The sequence below is a fragment of the Ochotona curzoniae genome, unplaced genomic scaffold (assembly GCF_017591425.1).
Source record: "Ochotona curzoniae isolate NIBS_2020 unplaced genomic scaffold, NIBS_Ocur_1.0 scaffold_461, whole genome shotgun sequence".
Lineage (NCBI taxonomy): Eukaryota > Metazoa > Chordata > Mammalia > Lagomorpha > Ochotonidae > Ochotona > Ochotona curzoniae.
In genome coordinates, this window is record NW_024467120.1 from 4,667,736 (window position 1) to 4,689,150 (window position 21,415).

Here is a 21,415-nt window from a genome sequence, read left to right on the forward strand (position 1 = left end):
TTCACCGTCTTGTTTGTTAATGGTCCTATCCTTCCCCCCCCAAACACCGTGAAACTCCTCAAAGTGTTAAGATCACTAAAGCCAAACACTACCCTGGTCCAAGACTGTAATGCTATGAATAGAGCCTCTCACCCCTCAGCAGCTGTTCTAACATTGGTTTCCAGGGCAAAGGCTCTGTAGTTAGCAGTAGCTCCTCCCTAAATTCTCACCACAAGTGGAACCCAACCACACAAGAAGAGTCTGTTTTCACAAACTATTAGGATTACAGTCATGAAATAACTACATTATATCCTGCTTTTCAATTTCCTCTCCATCAATAATTAATTAATAATACACACAGTACCCGATTATAACCAATGCTCTCACAGTAAGAACCCAGGACGTACAGTGGGTTAAACTGTGATACTGCCATTCCACAAGCACTGGTTTAAGCCCTGGCTGCCCTACCTCTAACTCCAACCCAGCTCTCCCCGAGGGAGGCTGGGAAGTTGGCAAGAAGACAGCCCAAGTGTACAGGCTATTGCTAACCAGGTAAAGATCACGATGGATTTCCAGGCTCCAGGTTCCTAACCCAACCCTTGATGTTGCAGTTATCTGGACAGAGAGTATTTCTGACTCCCTTCTCTTTCTACTCTGTCTTTTAAATAAGCAAACCTTTATCCAAAACGAATCAAAAAAGTATCTTTTGATCTCAAACTACCAGCATTTTCCCCACAGTAACTTCCAAAGCTAAAATGAACCATGCAGAATGTACTAAAAGGTCATTAAGATGTAAATTTATATAAGTTTTACATATTATGTAGAATATCTATTATACATAACACACAATATAGCACATAAAATATACAATAATATAAAATCTATATATTTTTTATTAGTCACAGTATCTTACAAAAGTATTCTGGTTGGCTGCTCAAATATGTCATATAACATAAGTGCTGGCACTGTAAACAACTTACACTGAAGAAATCTTACCTTTTGGCTTTTAGCCTGATGATCTGAGATAATTAGCCCACTCCTATCAAGAGGCTAAAACAATAAAATATTATTAGAAAAACAGATGGAAACCAAAAAACACCAACAGTCATACATAAAAAGGTTCAAACGTCAACTTACAGAATTGAATGAAGAAACAGATGGAATTCTTTTTGCATCCTGTTAATGTTACAACAGAATTCATTACTTGTGATGTAATAATAAAATTCTGCTATTTCCACTCAGCTCAGACTTTGCTACACTTCCATATTCAATTTTGACTTTAGAAACTTACAGCAAGCGGGCTTGACATTTTCTCTAGGGACTGCAATATGCGCCGAGCTGTTGAACTGGTCACACCGTAAGACTGTGAATTCAGCTGTTTGGCTTTCATCTGTCTTCTGACTGGAGCCTACAAAGTAAACCCTGGATTACCTGGTGCAGTTGCTGTTTAAATATTCATCAATTATATATATACTTACAAAGCAGAATATATCCTTACAAAATAGAATCCATGTCCAAAGTGAAAATTATCAGTAACTTATCAGGTGTCATTAAACTTCTTTATGCCTTCACTGAAAATCAGATTCTCGGCCTGGGATTACTTTACGGAGTAATTATGTCACATACCACCCAGAAAGGAACCTAATGAGTCTATTTTAAGATTGGTGTTAGCTCATCCATTTATCTGTTATTTAAAGAAACTTTAAATTCATGACAATTCAGAGTTATCAGTTATCCGTGATGTTGTAAAACATTCAGAGTTTTATAGCCAAGAAAGCAAAACAAAGAGACTGTAATCTATAAATCTGAATACTAATGACTAATAACAAAAAGAACATTTGAAAATATCTGGGCTATTTCTCAACAAACAATTTACTTTCTTAAGGTTAGTATTAAGAAAAAATAATTACAAGCACAAAATCCAATGAAAACATTTCATTTTTTCAACTCAGAAGAAATTTAGTAAAAGACTGGGGAGAGAACAAAGGTGGGGGGGGGGACCCCAATGCCTATTAAACTGTGCCATAAAAAAGTATTTCCTAACATTCTAATAATTATGTGGTTACCACAAAACCAAGTAATCCAGCACTGATTAATATGGAAACATATTTCTGTAACTAAAATATATTTAGGCTTTATAAACATCATGTCTGAAAAACTGAACCATAGAATTACTACATGTTCCAATATCAGTAACCAAACACTCACTGTAGGTGTAGCATTTCACATTAGCTTTACTAAGAACTTGGTGCCATTCGTGCTGTCAGGCTAGGTTTTTGATGCTATTAGTAAAATTTATTTATGTATTTATTTGAAAGCCAGATTTACAGGCAGAGACAGAAACAAAGAGAGAAAATCTTGTTATCTAATGCCTCACTGAATTACCTCCCCAAATGACCTTCAATGGCTAGGACGGGGCCAACCAAAACTCAGAACGCAGAAACTCCAGGAAAGTCTCCCACATGAGTGGTAGGAACCCAGGTAATTGGGACATCTTCCTCTGCTTTCCCAGGCACATTAGTAGGGATCTAGATCAGAAGTGGAGCAGCCAGGGCTTGAACCCGTGTTGGAGGTGGTAGCTAAACACAGTGTAACAGCACTGACCCATAGAGGGCTTTTCTTAGGAGATTCATTTATTTACCTTAATGGCAGAGTACCAGAGACAGACAGAGCTCTTCTATCCACTGGTTTACTCTCCAGGACCGTGCAAGACCTAGGCCAGGAGACAGCAACTTCACTTGGATCTCCACGTGAATGGGAAGAACTAAAGCATTTCAGCCACCAGCTGCTGCCATCAAGGAACATTAGCAGGAACCTCAAAAAAAAAAAAATCCGAGCCGGGGCGAGCATCCTGGTGTAGCAAGCTAAGCCACAGCCTGTGACGATGGCACCTGTGCCAGCCTCAGCTGCTCCACTTCAGAGCCAGCTCTGCTAATGCCCTGGATGTTGGTGTCCCTGCCACCCATGCAGGAAACTGGTCTACAGTTCCAGGTTCCTGGGCTTAGCCCAAGTTCCTGACATCTGTGTCCAAATGGGGAGTGAACCAGTAGATGGAACACATCTCTGTCACTTACATTTAAGTAATTTTCAAGAAAATAAAACTAAAAAAAGAAAAAAAAAAAAAGCTATGTTTATGACAATTACAAACCAAAACCACAATGATTTGTGGTTACAACTGCATGCCCAACAAAATGATGAAAAAAAAAAAAAATCAAAAACTAATAGCACCAATTGTGGAAGAGACGCAGAGCACCTGGGACTCCCAACAACACTACTGAGAAGATGAGCTGCAACAGTCACTCGAAAATACTTCGGCATCCTTTGTTTATTTAACACTTATATATGACAGAGCAATCCAACTCCTAAGTATTTACCCAAGAGACAAATGGCAAGAGGGTTTTTTGATTACACAAGGTAAGGTGATGGAAATGTTTGTTCAATCTTTTGATGGTACAACAAAATCAGTTGCACAACTTTATGTGCTCTATAAAAAAAATGAGATATGCTAATCTGTAAATCTTTCTATGTGTAATTTGTACCTCAATACACACACATCTGCACATGAAAAATATTGAATGGGGAGGGGCCAGCCAATATGATGGCTCAACTGAATAACCCTCCCCCACTTCAAGCACCTGGAATACCATATAGGCACCAGTTTTGTGTCCCAGCTGCTCCACTTCCCATCCAGATCCCCATTTATGGACTGGAAAAGCAGTGGAGGACGGCCCAATGCCTTGGGGTCCTGCACCTGCAAAGGGAGACAAAGAAAAAGCTCCTAATTCCTGGCTTCAGATCAGCTTAGCTCTGGCAGTTGGGGCCACTTGGGGAGTGAACCAATGGATGAAAAATCTTTCTCTGTCTCTCATCTCTTTGTAAACATGCCTTCCTAGTAAAAATATTTAATCTTTAAAGGAACCCGCAACAGTCCAGACTGGTCAAAGCAGCAGCGCCCGAATGTGCAGACTAAATAGGGTGTGGGGTGGGCCAGGCTGCAACATTCAACAGCTCATACAAGGCCAAATGAAAGGCCAGACTATGCCCGACTCTGACCTAACACTCACTGGCATGTATGAGAACCAGGTCTGGGATTGGGTCAAGTGGAGAAACTTGGGAAACTCCCCTGGTGAGTCATAACTCCTACGAGTGAACACATGGTCCAGGCCTGGGGGTCAGACAAGCTGGGCAAAGTAGCTCCAATGGCTGGCTAACGTGTGGGTTGGTAATGGAACGGGGAGAAACAGGCAGGACGGAGTAAACCTTAATACATAAGCAAAAATATTAATCAGGATGGAGCACAAGTCATGCTCTTACACCTACCGGTAAATATGAGCCAGGGACACTAGGCCACAGTGTCTAAGGCAAAGGCCAAGGCGGGTGAGGGGCTGTGCCAAGCTGAGTCAGAGCAACAACTGGCATGCGTGTGATCTATGGCTGGGAACAGGCCCGGTTGGGGAGCTAAGGGGACACCTAAGCTGGGTTGGAGTTCCCACTGAGGAGGACGGGGGCTGGAGTAGGGGCTGCATTCTGGTCTAGATATGGCTGCAGAGTCCCTCGGCTCAAGTGTGAACTGGGACTGGACACATTAAGCCGGGCTAAACTCCAGCACCAACTGGTGTCTTGGAGGACCAGGGCAGATGTAGGATAGACTAGGCTAGGTCCTTGCCCCTACTAAGCCATGTGTTTGGGTATGGTCGAGCCTTGGCTGGGCTGAAACATCCAACAATAAGAACCAGAATGGGTTGAAGGCCAGTCAGGAAAGGCCACTGTTTCTGCTAGGACAGGAGGTGAACTGAGTAGGGCTGGCTCATGGACCCACCAATATGCTCAGAATTTGACATTTGGAGAGGTTCTGATGGAGGAGCCTGGGCAACTCCTCTGGCAGGACACTCACCTTGCAGGTAAGCGCAAGAAGCACAATAAGGAACAGCCCAGACCAGGCCAGGCAAAGGTACCCACCGGCATAGCACAAGTCAGGGGCAGACCAGGCTGAACCAATTCACATCAGCCACTAATGAATCCGAGCACCAGAACAGTGTGGGTCAGGCCAGATATCATCGCAACACATACCAATACACATTATGGCTGGGATAGGGTATACGCTGGGCTGGGTTAGACCGTAACCCACACCATCTGGAATTGGGGGTGGGCCGGGCAGGGCCAGGCTACAGCACCCACTAGCAAACGCCGAGGTGAGGCAGGCCATGCCAGACTGGGACACAGTACTAACAGGAACTAGGGAGGGAGGGAGGGGGTAAAGCTGGTAGGGGGAATGTAAAGCCACCCCCCATGGAACACCTCCCCCACTGGAGAGCATGAGTTGGGATGGGGACAGACCAGACCAGGCAGGTCTACAACACCTGTGGGAATCATGCAAGCCAGATCAGGGAAGAGCCAGGCTTGGTTGACTGTCCCTATTGGTGCAAACATAAAGCAGAATGGATGAGGGTTGGTTGGGCTTTGCTACAGCATCAGACAACAGAAGCTGGCACTGGGGGCAAATCTGTAAAGTTAAACTACAGAACCATCTGGAAAGTGCATGATACGGGAGTGGAAGTGGCCTAAAAGAGAAATAGTGGACTCCTCCCTCTTGGGTTGCCACTCCCACTGGAAAGCATGAAAACCAGGACAGGGGCTGGGGTGGCTGGACAGAATGTCACCCACCAGCCTAAGTGTGGACTGAATAGTGGAGTTGGTTGGGTTGAACTAGGCCTCAATGCCCATTGACATGTATGAGAGCTGAATGGGATGTGGGATAGACTGGACTAGTCTGCTGCACATACTAGCAAGCACAGGAACCAAGGTAGGGGGCGGGCCTGGTGGGGGTTATTGTGGGTCGCTCTGACTTAGGCTGCAGCTCCCACTAGTTTATGTGAGGGCCGAGTGTGTGCTGGGCAGAATCAGGCTGGACTGCAATACCTATTGGTTCCAGTGGAAGACAGGGCTGGAAACAGAACTGACCCAACAATTGCAACTACCAGCTCATTGGGTCAATGGACTGTGCCGGCCCTGTACTTGCAAGTACACACAAGAATCTGGTCTGGGATCATCTCAGACAAAGTTTCTTTGGGGATCTCCCCAGTCGAACTGCTGGACTCAGAACCCCAACCATAAAGAGAAGTGTAGGTTTATGGTCTGCCATGGAGTGCAAATGCCAGAGCCGAGACTCCTCAGTGTCTCAGATGGAGCAGTGGAGAGCACAATCAGATGTGCATGGAGGATATGGCAGTCTACTGGAACCTGCAAAGGATACCTGGCACCACAACAGAGGACAGAACAAATTAACCAACTACTCCAGCCACCATGTGTTGGCAGTGAAAAACTGGGCAAATGGAGACTCTAAGGTGGACTATGTCAATTTTTGAATTCTGCAGCAACTTCATTGTTCTTAGAAAGACAAAACTAGCAGCAATTCAGAACTGTTGAACTATCAAAACCACCTGAGCAAGAACCTCGGAGCATACCCCACATCAGGGACCTGGGATGGGTGGGAGACTGGGTTGGGCTTCTCCCTTTATCTCCCCCTTGACCCGAGATACAAAAAAAAAAAAAAAGAACGTGGAAATAATACTTACCCACTTTCCCCTAGCCCTTGAACCTTTGCGCCTTAATTAGCAATGTAAAGATTGTCAAAAATAAAGGAAAAAAAAAAAAAAAAGCCACAGACAAAATGCCGACTTAGGCCTAAAAGAACATTCATATCCTACCCTACAATCCATAGTTCAGTTTCAGCATTTTACTAAAGAATAATTAAAAAGTATTTTTTTTTTGAGTGTCAACACTTATTATCAAATTAAATGAAAAAAAAGATTACCAAGCCTTTTCCCATTTAAACCAACCTGATATGGTGTATGCTGTTGTTTAGACTGTCTTACAGCAGCTGCTGCTCCACCATACATTGTTTTTCCAGGATAAAAGGGGGAATCTCCAAGCTGACTTGTTTTAAGGACTGAAGAATTCCCAAATGACTGCACAGAAAAGAAAAAAAAAATTGATAAATTTTAAGTAAAGAAACAGAACCACTGCGATGAAATCGAATCCAGTCAGTACTCACAGGGGAAAGTGTTCCAAAGGCAGACAGGTTGAATGCTGGTTTCTTTGAGTTGGTGGCAGTGTGCTGGGAGAGGGAATGAGAATGAGAACTCTGAGCTTCTGGGGACCACAGAGGCGGCAAGGAAGTGTTCTTTGAGACAGCTATGTCTGAAACAAAAATAATAATATGTATTATTAACAGCACCAGTTACAAGACCCTACATTTTTATTAAATAACTTTCTCACACACAAAAAAGGTCACCCCATGAAATTTAATATTATTACCAAATGCCACTAATACCTTTATCAGAAGCTCTTGAAGAAAACCCACTGGTAGTTGAGATGTTATCATCCTCATGCTGTGAGGTAGAATCTTTAATTTCCTTCACAAGGGAAAATCCAGAACTGCCAATTGGGAATGCTGAGGATGTAGATGGCTGACAATGCAACGCAGGGGATTCCAACACAGAGAAATTCAGATGGCTCCGATGGAGAGAAGGCCTCGTTAATACATCTGGATAATTCGAAGCAGTACCAGTTGTTGAAGGTTCTTGGAAGAAAAGCATCCACATTACACATATGTAACTCAGAAAAAGCAATACAACATTATTACAACAAAATGTTAACATACCACGTGAGACAGCTTTTAGTGAAACCCATAGTAAGGTTCAATTTAAGAAACTTTAACCAAAGGTTTCAACTAAATTAATCTAATGTTAGGTTACTATAGTTCAGTGATCTGATCCCATACACCTTCTAAAGTACTCAGTTCTTCATTTTGTCCTTGAATAGCTAAGTTTAAGATGCGCTTATCAGAAAGTCAGCAGAACAGGCATTTGGTCCAGCAATTGACACACTACTTGGGACACCAGCACCCCATACTGGAGCACCTGATTCCTAATCACAGTTCCACTTCTGATTCCAGCCACTTGCTAACAGGCAGCGGATGATGGGTCAAGTAACTGAATCCCTGTCATTCATGCTAGAGGCCTGGACTGAGTCCTGATTCCTGGCTTCAGCCTGGCCTGGCTCCAGCTATTCATGCATTTGGGCAGTGAACCAGAGAACGGAAGACCTCTTTCAGTTTCTCTGTCTTTCAAACAAAATGAAAACAAAAAAACAAAACACTGACTTTTTATATGTTATACAATAGGCTAAAATGCATTCTTCCAAAATTACCACTAATAAATTTGTAATCTTGTTTATTTTATATGCATACAAAATATACGCTCTCCCTAAACACATTACTTGTGCCTTTTATTCTGGTTTTTCATTTACCAGCGTAACTGTTTCTGTATTTAAAATATTCTTTCCAAACTGTACCACCACAGTGATTTCATACATTTCACTGTTTTCTCAACATTCTGGTAAAATATGCGCCCTCTGGCACTGGTACAATGTTTCAACTAGAAATGCCGACATCCCATATGGGTGCCGGTTCATGTCCCAGCTGCTCTGCTTCCCATCCAGCTCACCGTTTGTGGCCTGGGAAAGCAGAGGAGGATTATCCCAAAACCTTGAGACCCTGTACCAGTGTGGGAGATCTAAAAGAAGCTCCTGGCTCCTAATCAGCTCAGCCCTGACTGCTGCAGCCATTTAGGGGAGTGAACCAGAGGATGGAACATCTTTCTATCTCTCCTTCTACCTGTAAATCTGCCTTTCTAATCAAAACAAACAAATCTTCAAAAATATTTATGTACTTTTATGTATATCTTTTTAGATAAAATCTTAGATAAATCTTTTAGACAAATTCAAGGCTTTCTACTTTATGTATATTAACTCCAGAGAGAAACTTAATATCCCAAAGTAAATCACACACACAAATACATATATATGTATATATGAGTCTGATATTGGTCCCATAAATTAGCCTAAGTGATGTCAGGTATCCTGAAAACCTGATGAATAAACAGTTTTATGTGGAACTGTCCTGCCACACTGAATCAACTCTGCATATTCATTTCTGCTTACGGCAAATATTAAACTGCACGGCAAATATTAAACTGCAATTTTCTGAAAGTTACACTCTCAATAAAAAGAAAAGACAATACATTTTATCATAATCTACAACTGATAATTTTGTTTTCTGTCCATTATGTCAAACGGAAATTTTGTTTCGAATATTTTTCTTATGTTCATTAGCCATTTATATTTTTCCTGTTTATTGCTCATGAATAGATTCACAAATAAGATCAAGACAATATGACAGCTGAAATACTATAACAATTTTTCTGGTTGGCAGAATTTCTATTAACCTTTTAAGCCTCAAGGGAGAAAGACAAAAAGAAATCCAATCTGACGGTTCATTCCCTAAATACCGTAAGAGCTGAGGCTGGGTCAGAATGGACAGCTCAATCTAGGTCTCCTGCAGAGATGGCAGGAAATCAGCAACTCTGGGGTCTGCATTAGTGTGAAGCCAGAGCTGGAAACCAAACTCACATATTCTGATGTGGGATGAGGGGATCTTAACCATTAAGCCAAACATGTGCTCTCTAGACACAATCCACAAAAATAACTGGTACCCTTTACACCGTTTTCAATACTATGAACAGCCAATGCTGGCATCCCATATGGGTGCCAATGTTGTCTCCATCTCCCTTCCAGCTCCTTGCTGATGGCCTGGGAAAGCAGTGGAGATGGTCCCTATCCTTGGACCGTGTACCCACGTGGGAGACCTGGTTTTACGTTGGTTCAGCTCTGGCCATAGCGGCCATTTGGAGTGAGCACATGGATGAAAGATCTCTGTCCTCCTCCCTGTAACTTTGCTTTTAAATAATAAATCTTAAAGTTTATTTTTTTTGACTGTTATTTTAATTTCAATGTAATGTTTACTCTATTTTTAAAGAACTAGCTACTTATTTTGAAAGAGTAAGAGAATCTTCCATTTGCTGGTTTGCTCTCCAGATGACTGCCAATGGCTAGGGCTTGGCTGGGTCAAAGTCAGGAGTGAGGAGTTTCTTCAGCTCTTCTACCTGGATGTCAGAGACCAAATACTTGGGCCATCCTTCACAGCTTTCCCAAGGATGTTACAGGAAACGGGACTCGAGCGGAGCAGCCAGGACATGAACCTGAGCCCACACGGGATGCTGGTGGCAAAGGTGGCAACTTCACCTGCTACACCACAATGCCAGCCCTCACAATGCTTCCTCTTTTAAAAATTGTTCATTTTTATTTGAAAGGCAGAGTTACAACAAGCAGAGACAAAAAGAAAGACCTTCCATCCATTGGCTCACTCCCCAAATGACAAAGCTGGGAGCTAGAAGCTTCTTCGATGTTTCTCACATGGACAGAGGCTGAAGGTCCGGAGCCACCCTCTACTGCTTTCCTAGGCCATAGACAGGGAGCTGGAACGTGGAGACCTGGGACCCGAACCAATGCCCCTATGGGATGTTGGCACTGCAGTTGGAGGCTTACAGGCTTAGCTTAATATGCCACACCAGCCCCAATGTTTATATGATTTCCTTTATTGTAACTCTGGAATCAGTTACAATGTAGATGTAAGTAACTCAGTCCGTTTTCTAAATGGTGAACCTGTTTATACCTTAATTCCTTTCTCAATGAGAGCCACCATCTACTACATGCTGATTTCAAGGCTTTTACTTCTTTCTCCTCCAATGATGCACTCTACCATAATGTTTCAAACTCCCTACCTTCAGGACACAATGTGTGTTGAAGTTACTCTTTCCCCTATTCTTCCCTCTCAGTATTTGTGTATTTCCAGGAACTTATAATCTAATTCATCAAATTCCCCAACAGTCTTCCAGCTAGGATGGAGTACGGAAATCAAGAGTAGCCCCTATATTGTAAACAATAAAAAACTGAAGAAAATAAATGACATTGCTGCTTTTTATAGGACTTATTTTATTTGAGGTTGAGAGATTGAGAGAAAGAAAGAGAAAACTGATTCCATACACTGGTTCAGTCCCCAAATAATTGCTAGGAACAGGACTGGGCCATCTTTTACTGTATTCTCAGACCCACTGGCAGCGAGCAGGAGCAGAGGTGAAGCAGCTGAGACTTGAACCAGCACTTAGGGGAAGGACAGAGGCACAACTCTAGCCCTTTTAACTGTTTTTATACTGTGGAAAACAGCACAAGAAAACTCACTTGGTGAGCACTGTAATTACCCTGCTCTGTCCCAGGGACCTTTCCTCACCTGAATAGAGACCTGGAATCTAAGTAAAACACAGCAAGCAGGAATCAGAATTAAGGTCATTAGGGAAGAGTAGGGACCTACCAAGTGAAGCTCCTAGTTGTCTACACTAAAGTGCCCAGGGAAGGGTGGGGGACATCACCTATACAGGTCAGAAAAGACACTAGGAATGAGTTTATTCTAGCAGTCTAGACACTGCGTTCCGCATCAGAGTACCTGGGTTCGGGTTCCAGTTCTGGCACTGATTCCATCTTCCCACCTCATCCTAGCCTTGGCCACTGCAGGCATTTGGGGAATGAACCAGCAGATGGGAATGCACGCACTCTCAGCTCAAACAAATAAAAAAGAAAAGAGAGAAAGAAAAGAAAAAGAAGAAAAGTAAAAAGATTCTACACGGTGGGCAATGCAGAATAAAGGAGGAAAACAGGATTCAGTTCCAGGACTATCAAAACTCAGATTCCATTAACACTTGCTGACAACAGCTGAGACACAAAATTCTTCCCCTTACGAGTAACCTCATGTCCAAGGGGAGGCCCCACTGTAGATCCATCTTAAGACCCAAAGCAGAGATAGTCTGGAGTCTAACCACACACAAACAGCTTAGGAAACACCTTGAACTCAGAAAAACACATTATTACTGCATAAAATTTCATCTGCAAGAGTTCAAAATGAGGAAGATGACACCATCCATATTCTGTATCCATCGCTCAAAATTGCCAAGTGCTTAGACAAAATCAATGAACATACGAAAGAATGCAATCCACAGTGGAAGGAACAGTCAACAGAAATCTTAAGCCAAGACTTCAAAGTACTTAGCAAAGATTTTAAATTCCTTTTTTTCTTGAAATATGCTCCAATTTCTTAAAAGACCGGTTAAAATTATTTTCATTGGTATCCCAGTAAATTTAAATTTTAAAACATAACTGGTGTCATTTCACAAGCTTTCCTTTCCTTGGGGTCTCCATCATGTCCCTAACAAGAACTTGAAAGAATTCCTTCTTTCATAGTACCATACAATTCCTCAGAATATGTCCACAGGTTTTCATGGTTTGATATTCTAAATGAGATGTTTGCCTCCTAGCTAATACGTAAATAAGAGTTACTAATTCATCAAATATTTACTTTGTGATCAACTTTTATAATTCTCATATTGTACCAGATATCATCTGTTATCTAACTACACAATTAGCATCCAAAAGTGATGGATGATGAAGATGATGATGATGGGCTTCTAACTCCTAATGTTATTGAGAATGCTTCTAACATTTCACCATTAAACATGATTCTGGCATTTGGTAGAAGACAGATGTTAAACAAATACTAGCATATGAACAAAAAATGAATAAATGTTGGCCAAGAATGCGAAAAATCAATACCCCTTTTTACTACTGCTGGAAATGCAAAATGTAACAGCCTTTGTCAAAATACGGTAGTTTCTCCAAAAAAAAAAAAAAAAAGTATATAAAATACCAGAAGACCAGGCAACTCCACTTTTGGGTATATGCCTCCACTGCAAACAAGCCATCTTAAGAGAACTGTACAACACCACGTTCCTTAAATCATTATTCACAACAACCAAAAGGTGGAACAACTCAAATGTTTACCAGAAGATGAACGGATACAGCCCGGCACAATGGCTCAGTGACTAAATCCTTGCCTTGCAAGCACGAGGACCCCCAAATGGCACCAGTTTTTATCCCAGGTGCTCTACTTCCATGCCCACTTCCTGCTGGCGGCCCGAACAAGCAGTGGGATGAAGGTCTGACCCACACAAAGCTCCTAGCTTTTGGCTTCAGATCAGCTCCCCAGCTGTTGTATCTACTTGGGGAGTGAAACCAGCAGATGGAAGACTTTTCTCCTTGTATCCCTTTCTCTAAGTAAATCTGCCTTTCCAATAAAAACAAACCAATCTTAAAAAAAAAAAAAATAGATGAATGGGACTGGCAACCTGTTGATTAGACATCAATCAAACATTGTTCCACAATAAAAAGGAAAATCAAATACATGCTACAATATGAATGAACCCTGAAAATCAGACTAAGCAAAATAAATCAGTAAGAAAAAGATAAATCCCCCAGCTGTAGTCAACTGGTAGATTGCACTGCACCTAGGCAAGTGTTACTTTCTGAGAGAAAAGTAGCTCACAGCTGGTGGCATCCTAGGCACAGTTAATGCGAAATTTGTGTTAATTATACCAGTGTGCTAGAATAGGCAACCATGCCTATTCTTTTTAATAGATGTGGGGAGGCAGATGCTAGCACACCAGCAAAGGTCTGGGGACTGGCGCACCAGTGTGCATGGGCCCTGAGAAGGCAGGCAGGGCCACAGGCTGGCACACCGCCAGAACAGGCTTTGGGATCTGCACACTCATGGGCATGGGGGCTGTGGATTGTTTGGGGAACAGGACTGGAGATGTATGGAGAGAAACTACTGAGGCAGAGAATCTGACAGGTGGGGACTTTCACCAACCTGGCTACTGCAATAAACGGCGGTGTGATCGTGGTATGGAAGAGGAAAACCAGAGGATCTTTCAGGGCCAAAGGAAAACACCCACCCACGTTGAGACCTAGGATGGGATTGCTTGTGAACATGAAAACCATGGGTGAGGGACTGCCCGGCAGGGCTTGACCACAGTACCCATCAGTGTCAGGGCAGGAGATGGACAACGACACTAGACAGCATGCAAGAACTGGGTCTGGGAGACTTGTAGGCTCACCCCTGTGAGACTGCCATGCTAGCCACTTTGCTTGAGGAATGGAGTGTGGTGATGAGCCAAGCTAGGTATGACCATGGAACTCACCAACATTAATTGGTATGGGGCTGGATTTGGCAGCAACATCCACCAGCACACATGAAAGTTGAGACTGGGCGGAGAGGTGCAGACTGTGCCAAGTAAGAGCCTATCAGCTGCTGGCATGTTTTAGAGCTGGGTCTGGGGGTGGGGGGACTTGGGGAACTCCCCTGGTGAGCATGTTGAGTCAGGGCTACGTGTTGGTATTGGCCGGCCAGGCAAAGCTGTTCCACTTGTTGGCAGATGCATGGGGAGGTGTGGGAAAGGGGTGGAACTAAGGCCAGGCCGAACCATAGCACACTGGCATGCACAGAGGCCAGAATTGGGTTGTACAGGTCATGCCAGGCTAGGCTAGGCTAGGCTAGCACATCTACCAGTTCGCACGAAAGCTCAGAATGGGAGCAGGTTGGACAGGGCTAGGCTGCAACATCTGATGGCAAAGGCCAAGACAGGTGAGGAGCTATGTCAGCTGGTTCAAAGCAACCACTGGCACACTTAAGATCTGTGGCTGACAGCAAGCCTGATGGAGGGATCAGGGTATGTCCTGGTTGGAATACAGTTTCCACTAGTGAGCACGAGAGCTGGACTGAGGGTGGCAAACAGAACTGGACATTGCTGCAGCATCCCTCGGCATGGGTGTGGACTGGGTCTGGGATGTGCCAGACTGGGCTAGGTTCCAGCACCCTCTGGTGCTCACAAGAGCCAGGGTGGTTTTAGGACAGGATGGGCTAGGTTTCGGCACCACTGAACCACACAAGAGCCAGGTCTGGGGGTGGACCAAGCAGGGTTGGGCTGTAGTACACAATGGTAAGAGGCAAAATTGGCAAGGCCTCTGTACCTGCTAGGATTGGTGGTAGACCAAGTCAGGCTGGGCCAAGAACCCACAGGTGTGCATGAGATCTGCCTCTGGGAGGTAACCTGACAGAGGCCCTTAAGGAACTCCTCGGGCAGGACACAGTTCCTACACTTAAGCACAAAACCCAAAGGCTGGGAGCAGCCCCAAACAGGCTGGGACAGTTCATAACAGCTATTGGCAGTTTTGAGACCCAGGATGGGGTGCAGGACAAGTAAGGTTGGGTCTACCACCACCCAGTTCACATCAGGGCCAGGACTAGGAGTTGCCAGGCTGGGCTAGGCAGTAGCAACCATGAGCATGAGCTGGGACTGGGGCAGCCTGAGTCCAAGCCAGGCTGCAGCACCCACTGAGAAATGTCCAAGTGAAGCAAGACATACCACATTGGGCTGTAACTCCCAACAGCACATGTAAAACCCTAGGGATGGGAGACTGCAAGGATTCCCCTGCTGGAACACTGCTCCTGCTGGGAAACCTAAAACCTAGGATCGGGGGCAGACCAGGCTGGGTAGGACTATAAAACCAACCGGCTGGCATGTGGGCTGGGTTAGGAAGAGAGCCATGCTGGGCTAAGTAACCGTATCCACTGGTACATGGGATAAGACAGAGTAAGTGCTGGCTGGTCTGGCTTTGCTGCAGCATTGGCTGCACCAGTTCATATGCTGGCTACCCAACTTCTCTTCCAGCTCCCTAACTAAGGCCTGGGAAAGCAACAGATGACTGCCCAAAGCCTTGGGACCCTGAATCTGCATCGGAGATGCCGAAGAGGCTCTGGGCTCCTGACTTTGGATTGGCTTAGCTCCAGCCAACTGGGGAATGAACCAGCGGATGGAAGAGCTTCCTCTGTATCTCTTCCTTTTTGTATATCTGTCTCTCCAATAAAAGTAAATAGATCTAACAGCCATATGTCATTAAAGCATTTTGTATTTATTCCATTCTTTCTCTCATGCCCATATTAGCTTATCATACAGATGTTGGTAAGACAGTTTTCTAGCGATTGATGGATCTGCTAGATATAGAACGTTTAAAAACTGTAGAAGAGGGCCTGGTGTGAGCGTAGTGGTTAAAAGTTCTCACCTTGAACACAAAGGGATCCCATACAGGTGCCAGTTCTAATCCCAGCAGCCCCACTTCCCATCCAGCTCCCTGCTTATGGCCTGGGAAAGCAGTCGAGGATGGCTCAAGGCTTTGGGACCCTGCATCCGCGTGGGAAACCTGGAAGAGGCTCCAGGCTCCTGGCTTCAGAATGGCTCAGCTCCAACCGCACTAGCTGGTGCACACAAGAATTAAGTTTGCGGTCACCCCAGGTGAGATTTCTTGGGGGACTACCTGACTAGACCTCTAAACTCACTCCTGGCCACAGGGAAAAATCATAGGATATACTGAAGTAAACTTGGTCAGCCAACAGACCTTAGAAACATTTTCTCAATCTTGGTGCAACAAAGATGACATCTCTCCTCCCCACAGTGGGGTCTCTCAGGCCACATCAATCTCCATCCCCAGATGCTGAGGTAATCCGAAGACGAGGAGCAAGCTCCTCCACTCCATCCCCTCCCACATAGTCTGACACATGCTCAGCAGACTGAGAGTGCGGCCAGGAAGCCCTTCCTGTTGGGAGCATGGCTGGGGAGTGAAGCAGCTCACTGTCTCTCCTTTACATCCCCTCCCCTGTTAATCCGGTTCCTGTAACTCCTGTTTGCTGTGCTGCTGCCTGAAGCCTGGTGACTGTTTCCCAAATTCCATGTGATCTATCTTTAGAGGGGCTTGCCAGCTATTGTTCAGTTAACAAGTAACTTTTACCTGCCTGCCCAGTAAAAGTTCTTGTATAAAGTGCCCAGAAAAGCTCAGTAAAGTGTGCGTTGGTTCATTTACCTTTGCATCCCCTGTGTCCCGATTCTTCACAGTGCGGATGCCACACCTCGGGTCCTGGTGCCCCCACCCAGGGACCCCCAAAAGTCTATTCTACTAACTGAGCAGAAAAAAATAAAGGCATCCAATGGTTCACCATTATTAAGATAATTAAGAAAGGAGATACCCGGGTAGAAAGCTGTTGGCAAGACCAGACTCTGTTGTCACTGCACTGGGCTACTTGACTGCTCAATACTCTCCAGCCCAATGTTACTATTAAAATCAAAGCGACCTTCTTACACGCAGCGAAACATTTCAGGTGATCCTGAATATATTTTTGCTTCCCTTAACACTACCTTCAATAGTAAGTAACATCTTTTTAAGTTCTCTTGAGAATCTACTTTAAATGTTCATACATCTACTACCGCTTTTGTCATCTTACTTGGTGGCATGTTAAGTCACACACTATGTGTGATTGAAGATATTACATAAATACTTGGAGAAAGGTCAAGGCAGGCTCTAAGAACTGCCAGAGACTCAGTAGTAGGACTCAAAACGAAGATCAGAGCAGGAGGAAAAACCATCAAGCTTTCGAAACAGGATTCAAAAAGCTGCCCTCCATTTCCTCCCCTACAATCGGGGAATTGAGGCGAGAGGCAACTAGGTTTGAGAACACAGAAAACATCGGGTGTAAGCTGAGCATAAGCTGAGTGTTGTGGAAGCCAGGTGTTCACTGTTCCCATCCTCTCCACTTCTGTAGTTGGAAATTTTGTAAGTAATTGCAGAAGTTACAAAGGTATGTAAAATATACATAGCCATAAAGCTAAGTTATAAATTTAATGACAAAATATGAGTTCAAATTCACTCTGGAAAAGAAACAGTATCCTTTGTTTGATGGAAATAGACATACCAAAAACTGAACTTGACAGATAAAAAATCAGAAATTCATCATGAATCTTACACTTAAAACTAGTTTATGCCAAATTGAGCTAATACTAAAATATCTTAGATCTGTCATTTCTCTGAAATTATTCAAGTTCAATTCACTTTAAGACCTAACATAAAAGCTAGAAAATACGCTGTGAATGTGTCAAGCATGTTAAGAAAGGACAAAATAAATAAATCTTTAAGGAGAGCAAAATCAGAATTCATCAAAATTAAAAACTTCTTTAAAACATTTAAAGGACACTATCAAGGTGAAAAAACTCAGAGAATGGAAGGACCTGCAAATTATGCACTGATAAGGCACTTCTTTCTAGAACATATAAAGATCTTTTGCAATTCAAGAACATAAGTAATACAATAAAAAAATAGAAAAGGGGATATGACTAGCTTTTATCAAATATAAACAAACTGTCAAAAGAACTTTAAAAGATGCTCCTTATTAGTCATCTGGAAAACGTAAATCAAAATTTAAAACCACTGTACCCACTATTATAGCTACAATCAAAACAAACTGAAAATACATACTAGTACTGGTTAGGATATTAAAAAACTGGAATCCTCGAACACTGCTAGTGAGAAGGTAAGAAGTGTAGCCATGTTCAACACAGAATTCCAGTAAGAGCAACTGGCATTTGTAGGGCAGCAGGTTAAGCTGTTGCTTTTAACACTACTGACCCCCATCCCAGTGCCACCTGAGTCCCAGCTACTCTGCTTCTGGCCCAGTCAGTTGCCAGCCAATAGACTGGAAAGGCAGAAAATGATGCCCTAGTGTTGTGGCTCATGCCATTCCTGTCACACACCCACAGGGAGTTTCTGGTTGTTGGCTTCAGCCTGCCCAGACCTTGCTACTGCAATCATGCGAGAAAGGAAACAACAGATTGGGAACATCTTTTTCTAGGTTTCTCCCTCTGTTGTTTCGCATTCCCAATAAAACTTTCCCCCTAAAAAAATCTATACACAAATACAAATTTAATTGAAAGTGACCTAAATTCCCACTGATAAATGGGTAAAGTGTAGTTTATCCATACAGTCAAGTATCATCCAACAAAATAAGCAGGAATAAGGTCTGCAGGGTGAATCAGCACGCTAAGCCAGCGTCCTAACTGCTCCCTGTCAACGCTCCTGGGAGAGCAGACGGTAGACGTGCTTGTGCCCCCGCAGCCATGTGGGACACCCAGATGATGCTGCTTGACCAAGCCTTTGCCAAGGTGACCACTTAGAGAGTGAAGCAGCACATGGAAGATCAATCTCTTGTCTCCCTGTTTCCACAACTCTACCTTTCAAATAAATAAGCCATTAAAAAAATAAGTTGTTACATGCTACAATAGAGGTGAACTGTGAAAACACTGTGCTAAGAGTAAGACGTCAGTCACAGAAGCCATTTACTGTATCATTCCAATCCATTTATAGGAAATGTCCTGACAGACAACTCAGAGATGGAAAGTAGATAAATGGTTGCCAGGCATCGAGGCAAAGAAGTGACATCTGGGTCCGGTGCAATAACATAGCGATTAAAGTTCTTGCCTTGAACATATTGGGATCCCATATGGGCGTCGGTTCTAATCCTGGCAGCCCCATTTCCCATCTAGCTCCCTATTTGTGGCCTGGGAAAGCAGTCGAGGAAAACCCAAAGCTTTGGGACCCTGCACTTGCACAGGAATCCTGGAAGAAGCTCCTGGCTCCTGGCTTCGGATTGGCTGGCTCCAGTCATTGGAACCATGAGACAGAAGATCTTCCTTTCTGTCTCTCCTTCTCTGCATATCTGCCTTTCCCATAAAAATAAATAAATCTTAAAAAAAAAAGTGACATCTACAGCATACTATAGAAGGGACTACAGCCCTGGGACTTCTTTGTAAGGTGAGAAAAAATGTTGTAAAAACTAGTGTTGCTTATGGTTATACAACTGCACAAACACAAAAGACGTCTGAACTATACACCGTCCTGAGATTTATTTATTTTTATTGGAAAGGCAGGCCAGATTTATAAAGGAGACACAAAGATTTTTCTAATTTTTATTGGACAGATCAGATTTACAGAAAGAGAGGATATTGCTTGGTCTCTCTTTCTCACCATTAATCTGCTTTTCCAATAAAAAGAAACCTTACAAAATAAAATTATACAGTGCTTTACCAGAATCCATTCTAAGGGCTTCACAATTAACACCTACAAAAACAATGGATGAAGGTACAGAGGAGAAAATATATCACCTTGCAGAAAGTCAATGACTTTCTGAAAATTCAAAATCTACCACCAGAAGCTGTACCTCTAAGCTTATCTGAAAGGGTAACACAGTGGGAGGGAGAAGAACAGGAGGTGGGGGAAGGAAGAGAGCGAAAAAGAAAAGAGAACATCTACTTGTTGTTCACGCTCCCAAAAGCCACAATGGCAGCAGCTGGTCCAGGCAGAAAGCAGGGGCCTGGAACCCCATCTGGATTTCCCATCCTCCACTGCTTTTCCAGGTGTGAGCAGGGAGTGGATCTGAAGTAGGGTAGCATGGGAGTTAAAGTGGTGCTCTAATACAGGATACCAATATTCAAAGCAGTGGCTTAACTTGCTGCATCCTAAATTAGTCTTAACTAGCAGGTGTGTATCTCAGCATTCTTTGATAACTAAAAGACATCCAAGTTTGTAATTTGCAATCGCAATCACTTTCTTTTGAAAAGATTTTTGTATCATTTCATTAGATTTACCATAGCCTAGGTAATATATTTAAAACTAGAGCATGAAAATTATCATTCTTAACAAAATAGCCACATTCTACTTACCTTCTGTATTACTGACTGTTGGCTCAGGAGTGAGTCTGCCATCACTGATGTTAGAGTTCTCCTCGTTGGCATATATCATATGATCATTTTCTGTATTTTCGGGCCAATGCGGCACCCCGCTTGTGTTTGCTGAACAGCTGCACGCATCTTCAGCTTTGTTGAAGTATCTCTGTAGCCACCCTGGTACAATGTTCTTCACAGATTCTGTAACCCTGCTGAGAATGCCCTGTTGACGAGGCGAGAAAAAACCATTTTAGAAATTTATCTTTTTCACTACATATTTACAAAAAGTCATGCCAAGCAAAACACAACTGCTGGTCACTGAGATTAATGATATAATATTAATTTAAAAAATTCAGAATTCTCACTTTCCTTCTTCTACACACATTTATGAAGGAATAATTGCCCAAATATTCATTATTATTCTAGCATATCTACAGGCCATCAAATGTGCAGTTTTTTCTTTAGTAATAAAGTATGCAATAAATGTCAATCTCAGAGAAAAGTCACACAGTTTTATCCAGTATATTAACAGGAAAAATAAGCAACACATTCAACAATCATTTTTACTATACATTCTTTAAGAAACAAAAATTTAGACAAATAGAAACATAGCTTTAGAAAGACAGAAAAATAACAAGAAAAAAAAGCCAAGACCTTTTCTGATGGTGAACTTTCATAAAAATCTGAGGAATCACCTTTATTCTTATGACTTTTGAAAGGTAAAAAGTGATACAGTAAATGAGTCTTAACCATTACTACAGATTTGCTGTGTGCCAGACAGTTTCTAAGCAATTAAGACTACTCGATTTACTCCTCAAATCAACCTGATCAAATCAGAATCAACATGCTCACTTGATGGATAAGACAGACAAGAGTCAAGTCCAACCACTGCTATAATCTCTCTCTGACAGAGTGAGAAGGATGGCTTTAGGACTGCCAGAATTTATGATAAAATCTCAATACTCCCCCAAGTGTGATTTACTCTGAATAAAGAACACACACGGAGCTGGCACACTGGCTTAACTGACTAATCCTCTAACCAGTCC

At 43.0% G+C, this 21,415-nt stretch overlaps 1 protein-coding gene across 6 annotated transcripts in view; it reads right to left on the reverse strand.

Moving 5' to 3' along the window:
- NUP153 (nucleoporin 153) overlaps positions 1 to 21,415 on the reverse strand; it is a 56,183-nt gene that overhangs the window by 24,734 nt on the left and 10,034 nt on the right. For all 6 annotated transcript variants that reach the window (XM_040967736.1, XM_040967737.1, XM_040967738.1 and 3 more), the window contains exons 2-8: positions 20,367 to 20,592; positions 7,313 to 7,561; positions 7,034 to 7,179; positions 6,819 to 6,947; positions 1,271 to 1,387; positions 1,117 to 1,155; positions 976 to 1,029 (exon numbers count right to left, since the gene is read on the reverse strand). In XM_040967736.1, the coding sequence (XP_040823670.1) occupies positions 976 to 1,029; positions 1,117 to 1,155; positions 1,271 to 1,387; positions 6,819 to 6,947; positions 7,034 to 7,179; positions 7,313 to 7,561; positions 20,367 to 20,592 (960 nt within the window). The remainder of the gene's footprint in view (positions 1 to 975; positions 1,030 to 1,116; positions 1,156 to 1,270; positions 1,388 to 6,818; positions 6,948 to 7,033; positions 7,180 to 7,312; positions 7,562 to 20,366; positions 20,593 to 21,415) is intronic.